Source organism: Octodon degus, unplaced genomic scaffold (genome assembly GCF_000260255.1).
Source record: "Octodon degus isolate 3935 unplaced genomic scaffold, OctDeg1.0 scaffold00010, whole genome shotgun sequence".
NCBI classification, from domain to species: Eukaryota; Metazoa; Chordata; class Mammalia; order Rodentia; family Octodontidae; genus Octodon; species Octodon degus.
The window spans coordinates 25,989,797-26,009,047 of NW_004524586.1; the positions used below are offsets into that span (position 1 = coordinate 25,989,797).

Sequence of the window (19,251 nt, forward strand, 5' to 3'; positions counted from 1 at the left end):
AAGTGACTCAAATTCATTCTTCTTTATGGCAAAGTAGTACTGTACTGTGTATAAATACCACATTTTCTTTATCTGTCCACTGTTGATGAGCATATAGGCCACTTTCAGGATTTGGCTATAAATAGTTTGCATGTATCACTGTAATATGACGTCTGGAAAGGAAAATGACTAGGTCAAATGAAATTTCTAGTTTTAGGTTTTTGAGGAATCTCCATACACTTCATATGGTAATGGTACTAGTTTGTATTTCTGTCAACAAAGTGGAAGATTTCCTTTTTCCCCAAAGCCTTTTAAGCCTGCCTTTCTTTCTTTCTTTCTTTCTTTCTTTCTTTCTTTCTTTCTTTCTTTCTTTTTGTATTTTAGGGAAGGGTCTTCTACAGGGTGTTCAGAGTCTCACTACTAGATGTCACAGTTTGAGAACTGCCAGACTGGTTTGGGAGGCTGGGATTACAGGCACATGCCACCATACCCAGTCTCTGTTATTTGATTTCTTGATGCTTGATGATTGCCATTCTTTCTGGAGTAGAAATTAAATCACAGTGTTGCTTTATTTTGCATTTCTCTACTTTTCTTATTTTTCAGTTAAGCACCTATTTTGACTCATTGAAGTCTACTTTAGGTTGATGGAATACTTACTATTTAGAGTTTGGACTTTAGCTATGAATTCTTCAGGTCTAGTTTGAAGAGAGCCATAAACAAATAATATTTTAAGTTTTGATAAGTTGTTTGATTAAAAGTATGAGCATTTCTTCTATTTGAATTATACCACTAATAATTTCCTATTAGCAACTTGATAATATTTCCTATTACATGTAGTGATAGACTTACATTTTATTTTAGCAAAGAATTGTTAAACTCCCTTTTCAGTAGGACATGGTCTCTATGAGCTCGTTATCTTAGAAATAAAGTAATACAGTATGTTTCTAGGCTTAAGCCCTTTAGTCTGATGTTTTCAGGCTTACACAAAGGTCTTTATAAATTTTTTGAACTTGCATGTCCTTAGTGGGCAGTTTTTGCAGTTCACTTTCTTTGTTCTTCTAACAGACCTGATTTATTAATTTATGCTACTGGGCTATCCCTTGTATGCATTTGGGTATGTAGTGCTGCAGACAGGAGAGACCACTGGGAAAAAGGAAGATTTTATTAAGTATATCTGACTCAGCCAGACTTGTCTGAAGGACTGAACCCTAAACAGTAGAAATGCATGTGGCCAGGGCTTGGTCTGTTTAGTGCTGCAAAAGTAATTAGGGTTACAAAGGCAGTTATTAATGTAGTGACAGTTCTGCAACTTAGCCTTGGAAGTATACAGAAACTTTTGAATCTTGTGGGAAGAGGTGTCATAAACCGGGATATAGCAGATGCCATGGGAGTGTTATAGGACTTTTTCTTCAAGACCATAATTGCCATTTTTTTTATCAGGAACAGAGCAGAGGTCAGCCTTAAAGGAAAACAGATCCTGGTGGGAACAGGATGCCACAGGACTCTGTTTACAGGAATATACTTGTTAACCTTATCTGTAACCTCACAGAGGTATGTACTTTCAGGGAGGGGAGTTGTGGGGAGAAATAAGCTTGGTTTTCTTCTGAGTTCTGCTTAAGTAGTACCTCCCCTCCCCTTGCTGTGTTGTTCTAACTGGACTGGGCTCAAGTGATCATCATGTCTGTCTTCTAAGTACCTGGATTAAAGGTGTGCAACTTTGTGCCTAGCCTTGTAATGACTTTTAAAACAAAAAATAGTCCATTACTTTCAAGGGGAAAATCTAAACTACATGCAATTTCTATATTTGTTATTTCATTTGTTGTCTAGGTTCCATGTTTTTTCTTTTTTTTTTTTGGTGGTGGGTTATATTTACTGATTTTTGCATATTATATCCAGAAAAAGAATTTAGTTAAATTCTAAATTCTAAATTCTTTTGAACCATCTGAAAGGTAAAACCCAAGGAATTGTTTAACTGACTGGATTTTTTTTTTTCCCCCCCGGTATTGAGGATTGAACTCAGGACCTTGAGCTTGCCAGGCAGGTGCTTATTCTACTGAGCTATCTCCCTGGCCCCTGACTGGAAATGTACTTGTTATTTAGCCACGTAAAATGTACATTGGAGGGATGGGGAGATAGCTCAGTAGAATAAGTGCTTACCTGGCAAGCTCAAGGGCCTGAGTTAAATCCCCAGTTCCACAAAAAAAAAAAAAAAAAAATGTACATTGGAAAAAGACTGATGCTGTATACCAGTATATTGGTGGTGGAAATTTGAATGATTTTTTTAGTCTTTCCTTTTGCTTATATATTTTTTTGATGTATACTTCATACTGAAGTACTTATATCAAGAAATAAAAAGTTGAGAAATAATATATTGCCCACGTTATGCCATCTTGTACATCTCCAGAGTTCTACATTCTATGTTACCTTTTTAAATTAGTAAACTCTTGTTTTTTTAGTGCTGTATGGATTTGGGAATTTCTTTTGGTCAGTTTAACTGTACAGTGGGCCAAGTTGAAAGTGATTTTATACTTAAAAATGGGATCCAGTTTTAAAGTTGAGGGTTACACACACATGCACACAGGCAATCTAATAAAACTGCTGATAAACTGAGCAAACTGCTAATGGTTTTTAACTAGAAATCATGTTGGGACGAGCAGATAAGTAACTAATATTGTGACTTTCTTAGGCTATAGAAAGTTGGGTCATAGAGTTGTGTAGAGCAAAGCTTCTTCCAGCTTCTGCAAGTGCTTATCTGAGTTTGCTATCTTCTTGCCTCTGGTGAAAATTGGCTGGTCTCTTGCCAAGAAGGCTATGTTGGCTAACATGTCAGGTCAGCTGAATTGGCCTCCTCTTTAGTTTGCAAATAAAATATATGTGGAAATAAATGTGTATGTGTGTGGAAGTACATGTAGCTGTTTTTGTTCATTTTGTTTTTTGATGTCTGTTTTCAAAAATCTTTAAAAGAAACAAAAAACATGAAACTAAGCAATCAGCAAACGTTGCTTCTGAAGTGACAGGTCTCCTCTGTTATGTTCTTGCAGCTAGAGGACACTACATTTTCATTTTTTTTTTTTCTTCTCATCTTTCACATTTTTGACTTGGTGAATTGCTGAGATGTGAATCCTGTGCCTGAAGCACAGGATTGCTTATTGAACTAAGCAGTTCAGGAGCCCATAGAGTCAGTGCACTCACTTTTCATAGTTTTCTTTTTGAGCATACCATTTATTTACCTTCTTCATGTCTTGGCCTTCGGTGTAGTGCAGGTATGTGGTGGTCTTTAGGCGGCACACTGATCACAGTGAGAAGATAGTTTCTTTTTCAGTTTTATTTGAATCCTTTTGATTATATAAGCAGAAAGGTATTTTGGTGCATTGATATCTGTCAGTCTATAAACAGGGAAAGCAGACTTGAGGTTCAAAAGAGTTAGCAGATACCAGAACCTAGCTAGAACTTAACATTCTATTTTTTTTTTTTTTTTTTTAAATGTTGCTTTTCTGGTCGATGGCAAGTAATGTGGCTTTTCCAGTTTTAATAGATTCCTTTTTTTTTTTTTCTTTTGTAAGGCACAAATAGTTGTAAACACAAAGCAGTGACTCTAGGAAATACCTTTAAGGGAAACTTGGGAAGTAAGAGAAGGTAGGGGTACAGTTACTACTGGAGCTTAATCCCTATAGGGACCTCTGGGTGCCAGTGTAACACCTATATTGCTGGTCGTCTTACCTGACAGCACAGGAAGGCACTGGTGCAGGCGCTGAAATTCTCAGTAGTCATTGCTTGAAAGTGGCTGTGAGGATGTTAATTCTCCAGATTTCCAATCTGCCCCTCCTTCAAACAGAGCAAGCTCTGGCAGCCAGACATGAGGCAGCTCGTTGTAGGTGTTGACAGTTGGTCTTTGTGCACATGGTAGGTGAAGAGGGCACCAGCAGCATCTGCAGTACCCCCAGAAGAGCAGTCCTCCTCCTCAGTAAACAACCTCATACCTCCTCAGTAAAGCACTTCATGCTTCTGGTGCTCATGCCAGAAACTTTGGTTTTTTTAAAAAATAATTTTATTGGGAAGCAAATAGCAATGAGACAGTTTCAAAACTGATTACTAGCACAGTTTCAATAATTAATACATAGCATATTGTTGTCTTCTTGGTGGTTATTCATAGTACAAGATACAGACATGATATCCTGTCCACAAACCCTATTCGAACAAATCTTTCTATTCATTGAATTAAGAGAAAGTAGCTGTGTATCTATTCTATTTTGAATATACAGATACAAAATGGTCCTTCATTTGTATCCCCTTTTTTTATTTAGTTTTGTCGGAGAAGGGCATTCCATTGTCATTTAAATATTGTAAATGTGTGAATTCAGCAAAATATTCCAATATAGTCCAGTAGTCCATAACGGTGGGTTTTCTGAAGGACTGGCAATGTCAGAAGTTGTTGACTTGAGCCTTTTACAGCTCAGCATATTTCTTTCCTAGTCCAAAGCACATAGCAGCCCGTGCCTGGGCTAGAATTCCTGAACGTGTAATTCAGCCCTGTCATTGCCGACATGTTGCCCTTAGCCACGCTTGGCTGCCTGGATTGCTAAAAACTTTGGAGTCAGCTTTGACCTTTCTTTCATATCTCTCTTCAACCTGTCTGCAAATCTTGTTGGTTTTACCTTTAAAATATATTCAGAGCCTGGCATGATGGTGACACGCCTATAATCCTTGCACTTGCCTGTAATCCTAACACTCACCTGTAATGTTAGCACTTGGGAGGCCAAGGTAGGAGGATCACTGAGCATTCAAGGCCAGCCTGAACTATGTAGTGAAGACTTATTTCAAGTCTTCCCAAATACATATATTTATATTTTCAGAATCTGACCTTTACTTGTCCTCAGGGCTGCCATTTGGCCCCACTCCCTCTCTGTCAACTCATGGCTTGCTAGGTGAGTTTGCTTTCACTATAAACAGCTGGAATGATCTGTATAAAACCTGTCATGTCACATGACTCCTCAAAACCCTCTAGAGCTCTCTGTTCTACTCATTTTTTTTTTTTTTTCTTTCACAATTCAGGCCCTTACTGATAGTCTTTACAGTGGCTAACAAGACCAAATGCCATCTGACTTTTTCTTACTGTGTCCATGTGTTTGTATACATGTGTGCATATTTGTGTATATTTATTTTTGTTTTCTGGTTTCCATCTTGTCAAAATACTCCTTTAATCCCCATTCTTTTTACTGTGGGTTCTGTGATAATTGTTGAGTTCGACTTAATTGTAACAGTTTGCTTTTCATCTTTATCATTACAAGACTTACTGATTTTTTTAAGTTGCCATTCAGTAAATTGGGTTTTACAAATGCATGCAGTAATGTATCTACTGCCACAGTTCTTAAAAGAATTTTTGCCCTAAAAGTTTTTCTTATGCTACCAGACAATCTTTTGCTCTGCTGTTCAATCTCTGGGAGTCATTGATATGTTTACCCCCTTACAGTTTTGTCTTTATTTTTATCATATTGTTGGGATTTATAGAATATGGAGACTTCGGGGTTTGGCTTTGTTCATTTAGCAAAAAGAATTTTTTCCTTTGTGACACTGGGATCGAAGTCAGAACCTTTCATGTGCTAGGCAAGCACTCTGTATCCCCAACTGGAACAAAATATATTTAAGATTATGCCATGTTCTTTTGTGAATCAGTAGATCATTTCTCTAGTGTCCTTTAAAATAAAGGTTCAACTGATTTAAAGAAAATATTGGATAAAAGTAGTACAAGTGTTACATCAGAAAAAAAAATGAACCTGCATTATTAAGGTTAGAAGTCAGTAATAAAATGGAATGGCTTTTCTTTATGTGGTGCCTCTGCAGTAATTAACCGCCAGCTCTGAGGAAGCCACTTAAAACCTTTCTGTTCTTTGGTGAAACAAACAGTAATGTATCTGATCTGGTGATTGTTGGTATCTATCTCCCAGAGTATCAGTAGATTCTTTAGGTGACTGTTTTTTAACATTAGCATTTCATTATTGTGAAGCAGCTGCCATCCCTGGATTTCAAAATTGTTAGGACCAGCTATTATAAATGCTTTGTAAGGCTTCTAGTGAAGGAATAAAGAGTCTGCCATTTGGAGTGAAGTACACTTTCTCTAGAAGGCTTCTTGACATTGACTCATTTTTTTCTTTCTTTCTTTCTTTCTTTTTTTTTGTGGTGGTACCAGGAATCAAACTCAGGACCTTACACTTGCCAGGAAAGCAGTTATTTCACTGAGCTATCTCCCTGGCCCACATTGACTCATTTTCTGTTGTGCTTATCAAGTTCCAGGTTTTTGGAGCGTGAGTTAGAGCTGTCATGTTGTCTGATATGTACTGATGGTACCATAGATGTTACCAAGTTTTTTGGTAACCTCCGTGATTGTAGCTGTTAGGCCGTAATCCCATAGCCCTCCCATTAGATTTTCCCAGGAATAGATTAGTTATTGGGGTTCATAGTTTCCTAAAACTTTCTTTTGTCTTACAGGTAGGCCATATTGTTATGTATTTGAGGTTCAGAGCATGTTTGAGAATGCCTCATGGCGGACAATTTTGCATAAAACTGGGAAGGAAGTGAAACAAATGATATTTGCTTGTTTTGTTATTTTTAAGATAGACAGATTCATAATTTCTTTTAAACTCACATTTAATGGCTATTTTAACATTCCTAACCAAGGTTTTTTTTCTTTTTTTAAATTGAGATTCAAAGGAGCTAATGGAAGGAATTTCAGAGTAGAAAATTGGTACAATTCATATTTATATGTGATGCATAGTAATATTTATTTTACTTTTTATTTGTAGTAATGAATGTTATAACTATTGAAGATTATAAGAGCACATACTGGCCAAAATTGGATGGTGCCATAGATCAACTTTTAACCCAGAGTCCTGGTGACTATATCCCTATATCCTATGAACAGATATACAGGTAAGTCAATATTTAATTTGCCTGGGTATAAAGGGGTATTTATATGAGCTCAGTACAACTTGAATTATGATAACTTGCATGAATATAATACACAAAATACATAAGGTGAGATTTGATTTATGCTGTTTGATTCACAAAGTGGTTTTCAGATCAAAAGAGTAAATCCTGCTGTTAGACTTCCACCTTCACTATAAACCACAGAAACCAGGGAGGTCAGTGAAAAGAGGAAGAATGACTGAAGTATTTGGTATAAAAGTATATAATTTTTAGTCTCACAGGGAGATCCTAGTTGAATTTATTGATGTTTGTTGGCACTCAATTCTAACTCTCTTTGATTATTTTGTTTCCCAGCTCCTGGTAAATGGAAGCAACAAATTAGGAACTGGGGTGGGATGTGAGATCAGCACAGTGACAGGAAGAAGTGACAACTATGTTGTTCCACACAACTGATGTACAAAGAGGTTGTATTACAAACATTTTTGTTAGTTAGAAACTTTCTCTCTACTGGTTATCACTCTCTCTTCCTTATTTTGACATTTGTTTATATAAAAAGAGAGCAAGAGAGAACCTGGTTTCCCGGAGTTATTGTGTTTATAGCTTAGATTTTCATTCAATGTTAGTTTATCTAGTGATTATTAAGTTTATACTACTCGTTATTTGCAGTTAGTTGTAATATTGTTTCCATCTAAACACTGATGGGGGGAGGGTAAATTTTTTATTAAAAGTTGTAATTGTTTTAAATTTGAGTTACTTGTATAATGAAAGTATGTTTTAATCTTAGAATGAATTGAAGTGCCTCTTTATTAACTGTGCTTTTTCGTTTGTTTTTACAGTTGTGTGTATAAGTGTGTATGCCAGCAGCACTCAGAACAGATGTACAGTGATCTGATTAAAAAGATAACTAATCACTTAGAGAGAGTCTCAAAGGAGCTGCAGGTAAAGAACTGAATGTATTGGCTTTTGCTGCTTTGAGCTTTTTTGGTTGGTTAGAATTGGACTGTTTCATGTACACATGGAATCTTGTTAATTTGGTAATGGTATAAATTTGTAAATGTTTTCTAGGTAAATATTGAGGAAATCGTCTAATCTTTAGATTATTAGTTTAAAAATTGGATTTACATCATGAAAATTTTTAGATTGAATACATTTCAGAGCTGAACTAATTTTAAAGACTCATTTTTCCTTGTTTACTTCAACAGTTGTTGACATTTATAGTATAAAAATATGTTCACTATATTTTAACTTTTTCTGGACCTTGCATTATTATCATGGAGGAGTGGTCTGCTCACCAATTTCTAATGACTTCCAACATGAACTGCTAAAGTCAACTATTGACAAACCACCTGCGGTGATGAGCAACACCCCGGCTTTTAAAATCTGGCTGGCTACAGAAAATACATTAAGGAAATGCTTGGCTGCCTGCTCCCACCTTGCCCTCACTGGTCTGTCTCAGGAAGCTTCTAGTATTGGAAGTCAGGTCCTGTCTTTGTGCTGGGGTTAGATCCACCTTTGTTCTGGTGTAAAAATAACATGGTGTCTAGAAAAGTCCCTGAGGAGTAGGTTACCAGGGTCTGTTCCACAATTAGGAAGGACCTCTATGTTTGTAAAATCACCATAGTTTTTAACAGCACTGGGGCAGTGTGCAGGGGAGGTGTTTGGATGTCATTTCTTTTTTCTTTTTTCTTTTTTTTTTTTCAAGTGAAAAATCTTTATTGCGAAGTTTCCTGTGGTGACACTCCCTCCTGAGCTGGATCCCAGCTAAGGAGGCAGAGGCAGGAGGTCATAGGTGAGCCCCAGCCTGAGCAACTTGGTGAGACCTGTCTAGAAACTTTTCTCAAGGGCTGAAAACATAGCTCAGAGCAAACGCTCTGGATTTATTCTCTTGTTAACAAACAAACCTTCTATGCCAGCTACGATTATCATTAAAATTTAGAAGTACAGCTTTTAACGGTGTCCAGGTAATAACGTTCCCTTTGCTGCACCAGCAGAGCTGTCGAATGCCCACCCTGCAGGTACCGACGCGATGTTCCCTTCGCTGCGCCCTCCTGGGTGTTGGTGGGGAAAGCGTGCTGCTGCTTGCTGCGGCCACCTAGACCCTAGAGTACGTTCTCTAGTAATCCTTTCAAAGAGGGTACATGGCAGACAAATCTTCTGAATTGGTCAATATCAAAAAATGTTCTTGTTTGGCCCTCAAAATCAAAGGCCAGTCTGGCTGGGTACTGGATTTGCGGGTGGAAGCCGTTCTCGTGCAGGAGTCTTACGATGTCGCACCACTGACTCTGGGCGTCCAGCGTGTTCAGCGAGAAGTCTGCCGTCAGCCGGATCATCCGGCCCACATAGGTGACTTCTCTCTCTCATGAGGCCTTCAGGATCTTCTCTCTCTCACTGGGGCTCTAGAACGTCACCAAGATGTGTCTAGGAGTGAGCTTTCTCTCATCCACCTTGCCGGGGACTCGCTGAGCACTGACGATCTCAAGCCTTGAGCTCCTCCTCAGCTCTGAAAAGTTTTCTTCAATGATTTCTTTAATTATGTCCTCTGCCTCGTTCGCTTTGTTATCCTTTTCTGGGACTCCGATCACGCGGACGTTGGAGCTTCTGAATTCGTCTTCCCAGATGCGAAGTTTCTCATTATTCAGCAGCTGCCTGGACATCTGCACTGCGTCCCTGGATGCCTCTTCCACATGGCTGTCCAGACATCTCTTTCCTTGAGCTGAGTTACCCTGTGGTGCAGGTCGTCTACCGAATGCTTAACTTCCTCTACATCTGGGCAACATTTCCTTCTGTGCTCCATCTCCTCTTGTATCTCTCTGAAGATGCCAACCACTCTTCTGAAGTTTTCTTCTGTTTCCTGGATTAAGGCTGCTTCTTCAGATGTCAGCTCTTTCATCTGCAGAGTCTTGTTCCTCTCTTTCTCTGTTTTCCCTAAAAACTTGGTGATCTCTGATGAAGCACTCGGATTTGCCAGTGAACACGTTTTGTGCTCACTGGAACTTCGCTCTTGTGATTTCGAGAGAGCACTGTGATGCGAAGTCGGATGGAGAACCTCGATTCTTTGACCTCCAGAAGCAGCCGTTTCCTGCACCTCAGCCTTGTGCTCCCCCTGGGTCTGCACCGGCCCTTCCTTCTCCCGACTACAGGCAAGTCCCTCTGGCAGCACTGAGGCCCCTTCTCCCTCTGTGCTTGGGCTTCCTCCTCCCTCATGCTCCTCCTCCGTCTCAGAGTCTCCTTTTCCCTCCTTATCAGTCTCAGAGTTTTCTTCCTCCCCCCAGGATTCTTCCTCCTCCTCCTCCAGCCACATCCCTTCCTCCTCCCCCTCCTCCTCTTCCTCCTCTCCCCACATCCCTTCTTCCTCCTCCTCTTCCTCTGCTCCAAAGCTCTCTTCTTCCCCCTCCTCTAGCCATGAGAGTCCTCCTGCACCCCCACCTTGGGGCTTTCCTTTCCCTCCCACACTGAAGATGCTGAGCTCCCCGCCTGAGCACCAGCCACCTTCACCTCTTTAATGAACAGCAAGTTAAAACCATCGCTCGCTGGGTCTCCAGCTCCACACTTTGAGACTCTCAGAGGATTCTCCCCCTTTCTTTGCATCCCATGTTGCCGTCCTTGCACTCTGTGGGAAAGCATCTTTCAGCAAATCTCTCATGAAAGCTTTCTGGCTGGCAAGGCACCTGAGGCGCTCTGCAGGTCTGAGACTCAGGTCTAGACTTCGCCATCGCATTTAAATGACAGTTCAACCTTGCATAGAAACTTGGGGTCAAAACCGTTTTCTCCCAAAACGCATAAGATCTGAGCCCGCTGCCTGCCGACTTCAGCGATGCGGAGAAGTCAGCCGCCAGCGTCAAGGCGGCGCCCTCAGTCCCCGGCCGGCCTTTTTCTTCTGCAGCCGGCTCTTCCTTCCGCGGGTCCACGAGGGTTCTTCCTGCCCGTGTTTCCTTCGCTGGCTCTCGCTCTCCGGCCTCTTCTTTCCGAAGGTCTCCCGTGGCCTCACACCCTCTCTGTCCCTCGTTCCTGGGCGAGGCTGCGCCCGTGCTCTTTCTGGCTTGGCCCGGTGGACGGCCCGCGCGGGCTGTGTCCGCGCTCCTTCCCCGCGCACCTGGTTTTCTTCCGGAGCTCAAGCCTTCGGCATGCTCGCCCGCGCTGGCGTCCTCCGTTTTCTCTACCAGCGGCGCTGAACCTTTTACTTTTTGTCTCTCCTTTCTGCTCCAGGAGCTCTCTGCGTTTTTCACTGCGGGTGTTGTGATTTTTGCTTCCATAAATTTCCTTACGAAAGTCTTCACCGCCTCTTCAAACTTGAGCTCATTCCTGTCACGTCCGGTGGCATCCTTAGAGGCTCCTGCCCTCTTGGTGGAAGTCTTTCCTCCCCTCCTGTGGCCTTCTTCCTGTCCCTTTGCTGGTCTTGCCAGCTTGGGTTGAACCCTGGGCATCATGGCTGTGCTGTCAAAGCTGGTTTTCTCTTTTGGCATAGTAGATCTGTGCATGTCCACAGGGTAGACGTCTTAATTCAAATTTTTAAAAAAATGTCACCTGTCCCCGCTGGCCAGAGCTGCTCCTCACCTGACGTCTCTGGGAGAAGCTGGATGTCATTTCTTGCTTACTTTGTGGTCTTTGGTGGCTTAGTCATGCTTATCCCAAGTAGTTGCTGCACTAAGTAGTGTAGCTTATTTGTAAAATGATAGCCACAGCTAAGTTTTATTGTAGTCATGTTGTTAGTATGTTATTTCCTTCGTCTTTTTGCCACTAAATACAAGATTTTAATTCATTTAGCAGATAAATTTAGTTCTTTGGCATTGTGTATAAATTGTAAATAAAGCCCTGTGCATTGTATGATCTGTGCATTGTAGTTTTGAGTGATTTGTTGTCTAATTCTTGACCTCATTCTCTCTTTTCTCAGTGAGTCCAGCTTCTTGCCAGATCCTACTATCTCTGAACTCTATCTATTCTGTGTAATTGCCAGTCCCCTAGATTTGGTTGCTGTCTGTCAAGTGTTTTATAAAAATGCTCATCTCAGCTGGCTGCTCTGCCTTATTTTACTGAGATACCTTAACTTATTTAACTAATGTTTGATGGGTGAATATTTAGGTTGCTTTAACTTTTGACTGTTATTAAGCGTACAGTGGGTTATTAATCTTGTAAGTAATGTCATTGACTGAGTTCATCCTATGGTTCATAAAAGATGGTATCATGTTATATTCTGGATCACAGTCATGTGTCAGAGTGTCTGCTTTCTTTTGTACTAATAACAGTATGAAGTGAAATGTGTTTACTTATAATAATATGGGAAATATTGTTAGTAAAGATTAAAACTAGATAGGAATTTTTAATGATAGAAATTTTAAAACCATTGATAAACACAGAAATAAAAGTAAGTAAAACAAAGAGAGTTGAGTTTAGTTTAGAGTCATTACATGGAACGTCTGACCATTATTAGACAGTAGCATGAAGTGGTTCAGAATACAGAGGCGGAAAGCTCTGGTCTCAGCCCATCCACTTAGCAGCCATAGGCCTCTTGATGAAACTTGCTGATACTGTCTTTTAAATTTTCTCAACTTTAAGATGAAGTGGCTTTACTAAATGCATTTGTGGTTCCTTTTTTAAGATAGCCCACCTCCAGCTTCCTGACTGGCATGGGTACTTCTTTGTTTTCTCAGTATTAGCATCATTTTTCTCCACCTTTTGAAGCCTTCTGGGAACTCCTGCACTCTCTTCAGAGCAGAACAGAACGGACAGAACAGCAGAACCAGGAACAAAAGAGGAAACAGAACATAACAGTTGGCATTCCTTTGTTTAGGGCCCATAGCATCTTGGCAGCAGCATCTCTGTCAGGGCAGTGATTGTTTATGGGACTTTCATAAGTCCTTTGTTGAGGGTAGGGGCTGTGTCTTATCTTTTTATTTGTAGTGTCTGGCACAGCTGTAACTCAGTAAATGTTTGCTGAGTGAGTTTTTAGCAACTAAGTCTGACCTACACCAATGGAAACAGCGTAGTTAGCATCCTCTGATCCCAAATCTTTGTTCTTTAAATGCTGAGGTGTTTTATTAATTTGTGTAATCTCTTTTATAAACATGTGGAAGCAGTTCTCATGGGAGACAGAATAAGAAGAGTATGTCTCATGTCTTATGAGCCAGAAACATGATGTTTCATATAGCATTTTGTTTGCAGTTCTGGTTTTGGACATGCATTTTTTGAGCCAAAACAAGAATGTGTGATGAGTTTTTGCATTTGGCAGATAATCAGAGATTTAATACTGAGTTGAATTTAGTATTGGAGTTGCACCCTTCAGGACATGAACCTCTCTGTCAAGGGCATCTTAAAATAGTTACCTGATTGTATAGTTTATCAGAATGACTTACTTATCTATATCCAATGGTGTGTCCAGTTGGAGACACTGAAGAGTACTATCTAAAATAATGTTCTGTGTTCTCTAGATATTTTTAGTGTTCTGAAAACTAGAAAATGCTGTTTTCAGAGACTTTGGTGGACCTAAATATTTTTAGTTGAGGCATAATATAACACATGCCTCTTTAATTTTTTTTCATTTTGGAAACCATGATTTTTCTACCATGCTAGTAACTCTAGGAAGCTTTTAAATTGCTGTTGGTAAATTAATAAAGCAACTTCACAAATAGCTAAGTCACTTAATATTGTCTTTACTATTTATTACATTTCACTAGATATATATCTGTACTTTTAAATTTGCTGCTAGTTTGTTTGAAACTGATTGTCTTGTCTTGCCTTGTCTTTTTTTTTTTTTTTTCTTTCTCTTTTGAGAATTGAACCCAGGGCCTTGATACTAAGCTACATTCCAGCCTTTTAAAAAATTTTTTTTTCTTTTTCTTGTAGTTTTTAGGGAAGTGTCTACTGGGTTTTCAGGTTCTCACTACTAGATTGGACTCATAGTGATCCACCTGTTTACAGCCTTCCAAGAGCTAGGATTAGGTGCGCACCACAATGCCCAGTCTCAGTTGCCATCTCAGCATACCCTGGGGGCGGGGCCAGCACAGCAGGCCTGGGGATGGAACCCCTGGCCTCTGCACCTGCTTGCAGGCGCTTTAATCCACTGTGCTATTTGGCTGGCCTTTTTTTTAAATTTTGAGACAGGGTCTTACAGAGTCACTGAATTGCCCAGAGTGGTTTTGAGTTTACGATCCACCTGTGCTTAACCTCTCAAGGTGCTGGAATCAGCAGTATGTCCCACTGTCAAACCATTCTCCTCCCTTCCCACCTCATCTTTTAACTTCTCTTTCTTTTTTTAAAAAAAATGTATTTAGTACAGGCTCTACAGGGACCCACTAAACGGATCAGACTCATAGAGATCCTCCTGTTTTCAGCCTTCCAAGCACTGGGATTACAGGCATGTGCCGGGGGCCAGGGAGATGGCTCAGTGGAATAAGCGCTTCCCTGGCAAGCGCAAGGACCTGAGTTCAATCCCCGGTTCCGCCAAAAAAAAAAAACAAAAAAACAAAAAATTAAGATTGGGCTGGTGAGATGGCTCAGTGGTCTAAAGCACCTACTTAGAACAAGCTTAGCAAAGCACAGGGACCGCGGTTCAATCCCCAGCACCACATGCCAGCCAGCCTCGCCCCCTGGTGGGCTGAGCTGGCCACACACACACAAATAAATAAGTAAACAGGCATGTGCCATCACACCCAGTCTCATTCACCTCTCAGCAAGCCCGTGGAGGCGGGGCTGGCACAGCACACTGGGGATCGAACCCCATCCCTGAGCCTGCCTAAGCAGGAGCTTTAGTTCGCTGAGTTATCTGGATGGCCCTTTTAACTTCTCTTCTGTAGATAGTGAATTTCTGTGTTTTCCTTTTTCTCATATCTCCAAAGCCTCTGAATTTCCAATTCTTTTTTTCCTATATAAATGAATGACTAGAGAGAAAGTTGGTTTCTCAGTTTAGTAAATTATATTGTAATTAGTTTTGAAAAGTTCTGTTCAAACGTCTAGAAATCATATATTTGGTGAGGGCTTAGACCAGGACTTCTAGTTGCCTGTTGAACTTGGATTACTTCTTATAGATAGATACTTCATATTCATGACCAGATATTCATTTCTCTTCAGATAAATTAGTCTTTCTCAGGCTTGAGATTTCATGATCATTGATTCACTTTTTTTTGTCTCTTCATGGCCAGATGATAAGAGTTGGTGGAATATTACAATGTGTCCTGCTTCTGTCTTTCATTCTCATTTCTGTCATCTTTGGTCATGTCTATATTAATCCAGTAATCTCTTGTTATGTCTCTGTAGTCTTTTGTTAGGGCTGACTAATCTAAAAGCCCTAATTTATGGGCTAATTGTCTTGTTAAAGATGTGAAAGACTGTTGTGTTTTTCAATTAATCACACTTGATTTCTTGGTCATTACTAAAAATAGAGCCAGTTGATTGGTTGCAGGGATTCTTGGTGGGAAACCTGGTATGTCTAGCACTTTCCTGTCCAAATTTGCAAGATACTCTATTACGTACAGTAGTCATGTATAACTGATAAGACAAAATAATTTGTACCCCCTCCTAACCTTCTGTTGAGAATAATTTAAAAATACTACACCACCAGAATAAGCATTTATTTATATACCAGGAATGGAACTCATGACCTCATGCTTGCAAGGCAGGTGCTGTGCTAATAAGTACCCCGCCTTACAAAAACGTACTAAGATCAAGATCTGAGAGAAGGCAACTCATAGAGGGAATCTCAATAGTTGAGCCACTTTTTTAGAGGGCCATTTGTTTATTTTGGAGGAGAAAGCTAATAGGCTATGAAATAGGGGCTAGTGATAGAACCGGAGGCTAAAGCAGTTAAGCTAAAGTGATTTCCCAGGAGGAGTAAGACTAGCAAGCTGTAGTCTGGCCTTTTACCCAAGACCTTTACTTGAGCTTAGGTGGTCTGTATTTGCTGGCACCTTGTATCATTTACCAGAGACAAAAGTAAATTCTTTCTGGAAAAGGTAATATTATCTTAGGCATGTAATTATTCTTTTAATTATTTGTAAACAGTGTCTGGCACTTATTCAGAAATAACTAGTCATACTAGAGATTTAAGAGGTCAGAAAGTCAGGAGAAATGGTGAAATACACAGTTAGGTAAGAATTGAGAGAATGCATCACCAGTAGTCTTTCACTTTAAAGAAATAATGAAATGTGTTCCTCAGATATCCAGTGTTACTAGGTGAAAACTAGGAGTTTAAGGTAGGAATAAAGAATAACAGAAAAAGATAAATATGTGAATACAGATCAATAATGGTGATTTCTTGAAGGATATTAAAAATACATAAGTCTGAATTTATGACTCATGGCAGGGAGTGAGTTGATTTATAATGTTCTAAGGCCCTTGTATTATTCAGAAAGTACCAAAGTACTAATTTACTTTAGACTATGATAAGACAAGGACAATGGGAATGGAAAAAGGAACGAGAAAAGAAAGTGTCATTAACAAGATAATTAGAGGGAGAAAATGGAATAATTTAAAAGTAAAGAAGTCCAGAAAATATAGAACAAGATACAGAGAGCAGATAGGATAAAGAGAAACAAAGAGAACAGATCTAAACCTCATTGTGCTTATCATTATATGAAATGTTAATGACTAAGTGCTACATTGAAAAAAGAAACAGTAACTGGACTGGATGGAATTGTGCAGCACTATTCAGTGTTGCTGACTGACAGTGCTGCATAAAGATCCAGAGTAGGATACAGAAAATTGAAAGCAGGTAATAGAAAAAGTTAGACAAGTTTTAGCCAAAAGACAGATTCAGAGCAAGAGGTATTTGATATAAAGAGAACCTTTGGGGGACGGTGATTATAGCTCAGCGGTCTAAAGTGCCTGCTTAGGTAAGCACGCAGGGACCGTGGTTCAATCCCCGGCACCACATGCCATGTCAGGCCTGCCTCCAGGGTGGGCTGAGCCGGCCACACACAAAAAGAGAACCTTTTATGATGATAGACAATTCAGTAACTATGAAGATACTTCTAAATTTGTGTGTACCTAATGACATAGCCACAAAAATTAACAAGCCCCAGAGGAGAAAAAGATATGTCCAAAAGCCATGGTGAGATTAAAACATCTCTCTTCATAACTGACTGAGTAAGCAGATAACACAGACAAATAAAACCCAGGAATGTAGAAGATGTGGATATGTGATTAATGAACTTGACCCATTTTGAACCCTGTACTTAATAATTGTAGACTGCACATTCTGTTAAAAAAAAACCTAGATCATTTACAAAAGCCATTATATATATGCTGCTCATAATGTAAGTCCTAATACAGTCCAGAGAATTTAAAGCATATAAAATGTATTCTCTGGGCCAGGGGGGATAACTCAGCAGTCTTAAGTGCCTGCCTGGCAAGCGCAAGGACCTGGGTCTGATCCCTGGTACCACATGCCCTGCCAGCCCTGGAACCCTGATCATGCCATGCAGGCCACCGAAAATGTATGTGGTGGTGCACGCCTGTAATCCTAGTGGTGGGGAGGCTGAGACAGGAGGGTCACTAAAGTCTGAGCTGTGTAGCGAGACCTTGTGCCAAATAAATAAAAATAAAAACAAGATTAAAAGAATATATTCTCTTGAGTTGTAAACTAAATTTAGAAGTCAATAGCAGAAGAAAACTAACAAAAGTTCTATGATTGAAAATGTAATATATTGCAAAAACTCATGAGAGAGGACATCATAGTGGAAATGAATACATGTTTTGAACTGACTGATAATGTTAATACTTATCAAGCATTGTGGAATTTAGCTAAAATATTTTAGGGCAATTAAAAACCCATGTGTGTGTGTGTGTTAGAAAATAAAAGTGAATTATCAGTGGCTTTAACATTTATCTCAGGAAATTAAAAAATAGCAGTGGAACTGAAAGAAATTAAATCATGATCCGTGCTAATAGATTACTGGAAGGTTAAGGATGCTTCAGGGAACTGTGCCATGATCCAAAGCAGAATAAGGAACATGCTGTGTCAGAGCAAAGATAATGATCATAGCAGGATAGAGGAGTGACAGGAGGGCAGCATTGGCAATGGGAGGGTGTAAGGAAGGGGCTGAGAGAGCTTGGTGAGCGAAGGCTGCTCTATGGAGAGAGGTGTCATGAGGGTAAAAAGAGCTGGTAGTTTTAAGGAGTTCCAGGGAAATTGGGAGGAAAAAACAGAGTGAAAGTAGCAGATGGATTGGAGCCAAATTGTAGAAGCCCTTAAATGCCAGGAGTTGGGTCTTAGAAGATGTGGTTAAGAAATACAAGATGGATTGAAGAAAAGGAAAATGAGATGTAGGGAAACAGTAATTGTGGTAGACTAGGTGAATTACCAGGTCCACAGTCCTTTATCTACAATTCTAAAATCTTAACAAAAACCAAAAAGAGAATGAGTGTCTTTTTATAAATTTGGTGTCAAAACGCATATGGTAGTAAAGTTCGATAAAGCTTATGTGAGGAACTTAATGGGAACATTTCTACATAGTACTTTTCTCCCAGAAATGTCATTGTGGTGGTCTAGACCCTATTGGGTCTTTCCCATAATGTATGGTATATAATACCTTCTAATTTGAAGAGGCCTGAATGTAGCCATACATCAGGCCTTAGGAATCTTGAAGTAGAAACAGGAGATGGTAACAGAAAAGGAGAATGCGTTGATGGGCACACACTGCAGATGTCAAAGAAACAGCATAAGACTTGGTTTACTAAGAAACAATGTCTGTAGTTGAAGGAGAGGTAGGGAGAGAGCATTCAATGCTCAGTTTGGTTTTGATAGAAATATTAGAATTTTACTAGCAGGGGCTTGACGTGGGGAAGGATAATGAAAGTAGTTTTAGAATATTTAATTCAATAGATATGTAGTGTCCCTAAGCCAGGTAGTGTATGAAACGCGAAGAGTATGGAAAAATTATATGAGTTTAATTCTTGAGCACTTTGGTTTTTTTTTTTTAGAGTGAAAGTTGTAAAGTGAAGAGTGGTATAATAACCATATAAAATGAGTTACAATCTGCTTGGGCAGTTGTCCGGCGCTGAGAAAAGACAAGACGGGGACTCCTTTGTCTTTAGACTTCTTTATTCTCTGGCCTTCCTCCTCTCTGGCCTTCCTCCTCTCTGGCCTTATCAGAGGGAGCCAAGTATATCGTCCGACACAGGCAATAGACCAACAGCCAGTTGCCTCGCAGGGCTGTGCGAACCAATCAAATCTTGCCAGCAGGGACCAGGGCTATACAGGAAACAAGACTCGTAGCAGAAGCTCCAGCGGGAGGGGCAAGGCTGAGGAGCAGGGCACCCGCACCGACATCTCCCCCTTTTTTATTTTAATGAGATGCAGGGCTCTCGGGGGTGAACGCCCTTCGCGTCTCGTACCTTGCCGCGGTCAAGGTTTTC

General features: G+C 40.0%; 1 protein-coding gene across 1 annotated transcript in view; it reads left to right on the forward strand.

The window, feature by feature from the left end:
• Positions 1 to 19,251, forward strand: part of Cacul1 (CDK2 associated cullin domain 1) — a 78,265-nt gene that overhangs the window by 22,783 nt on the left and 36,231 nt on the right. The window contains exons 2-3 of the mRNA XM_004625637.2: positions 6,780 to 6,906; positions 7,740 to 7,842. Coding sequence (XP_004625694.1) covers positions 6,780 to 6,906; positions 7,740 to 7,842 — 230 coding nt within the window. The remainder of the gene's footprint in view (positions 1 to 6,779; positions 6,907 to 7,739; positions 7,843 to 19,251) is intronic.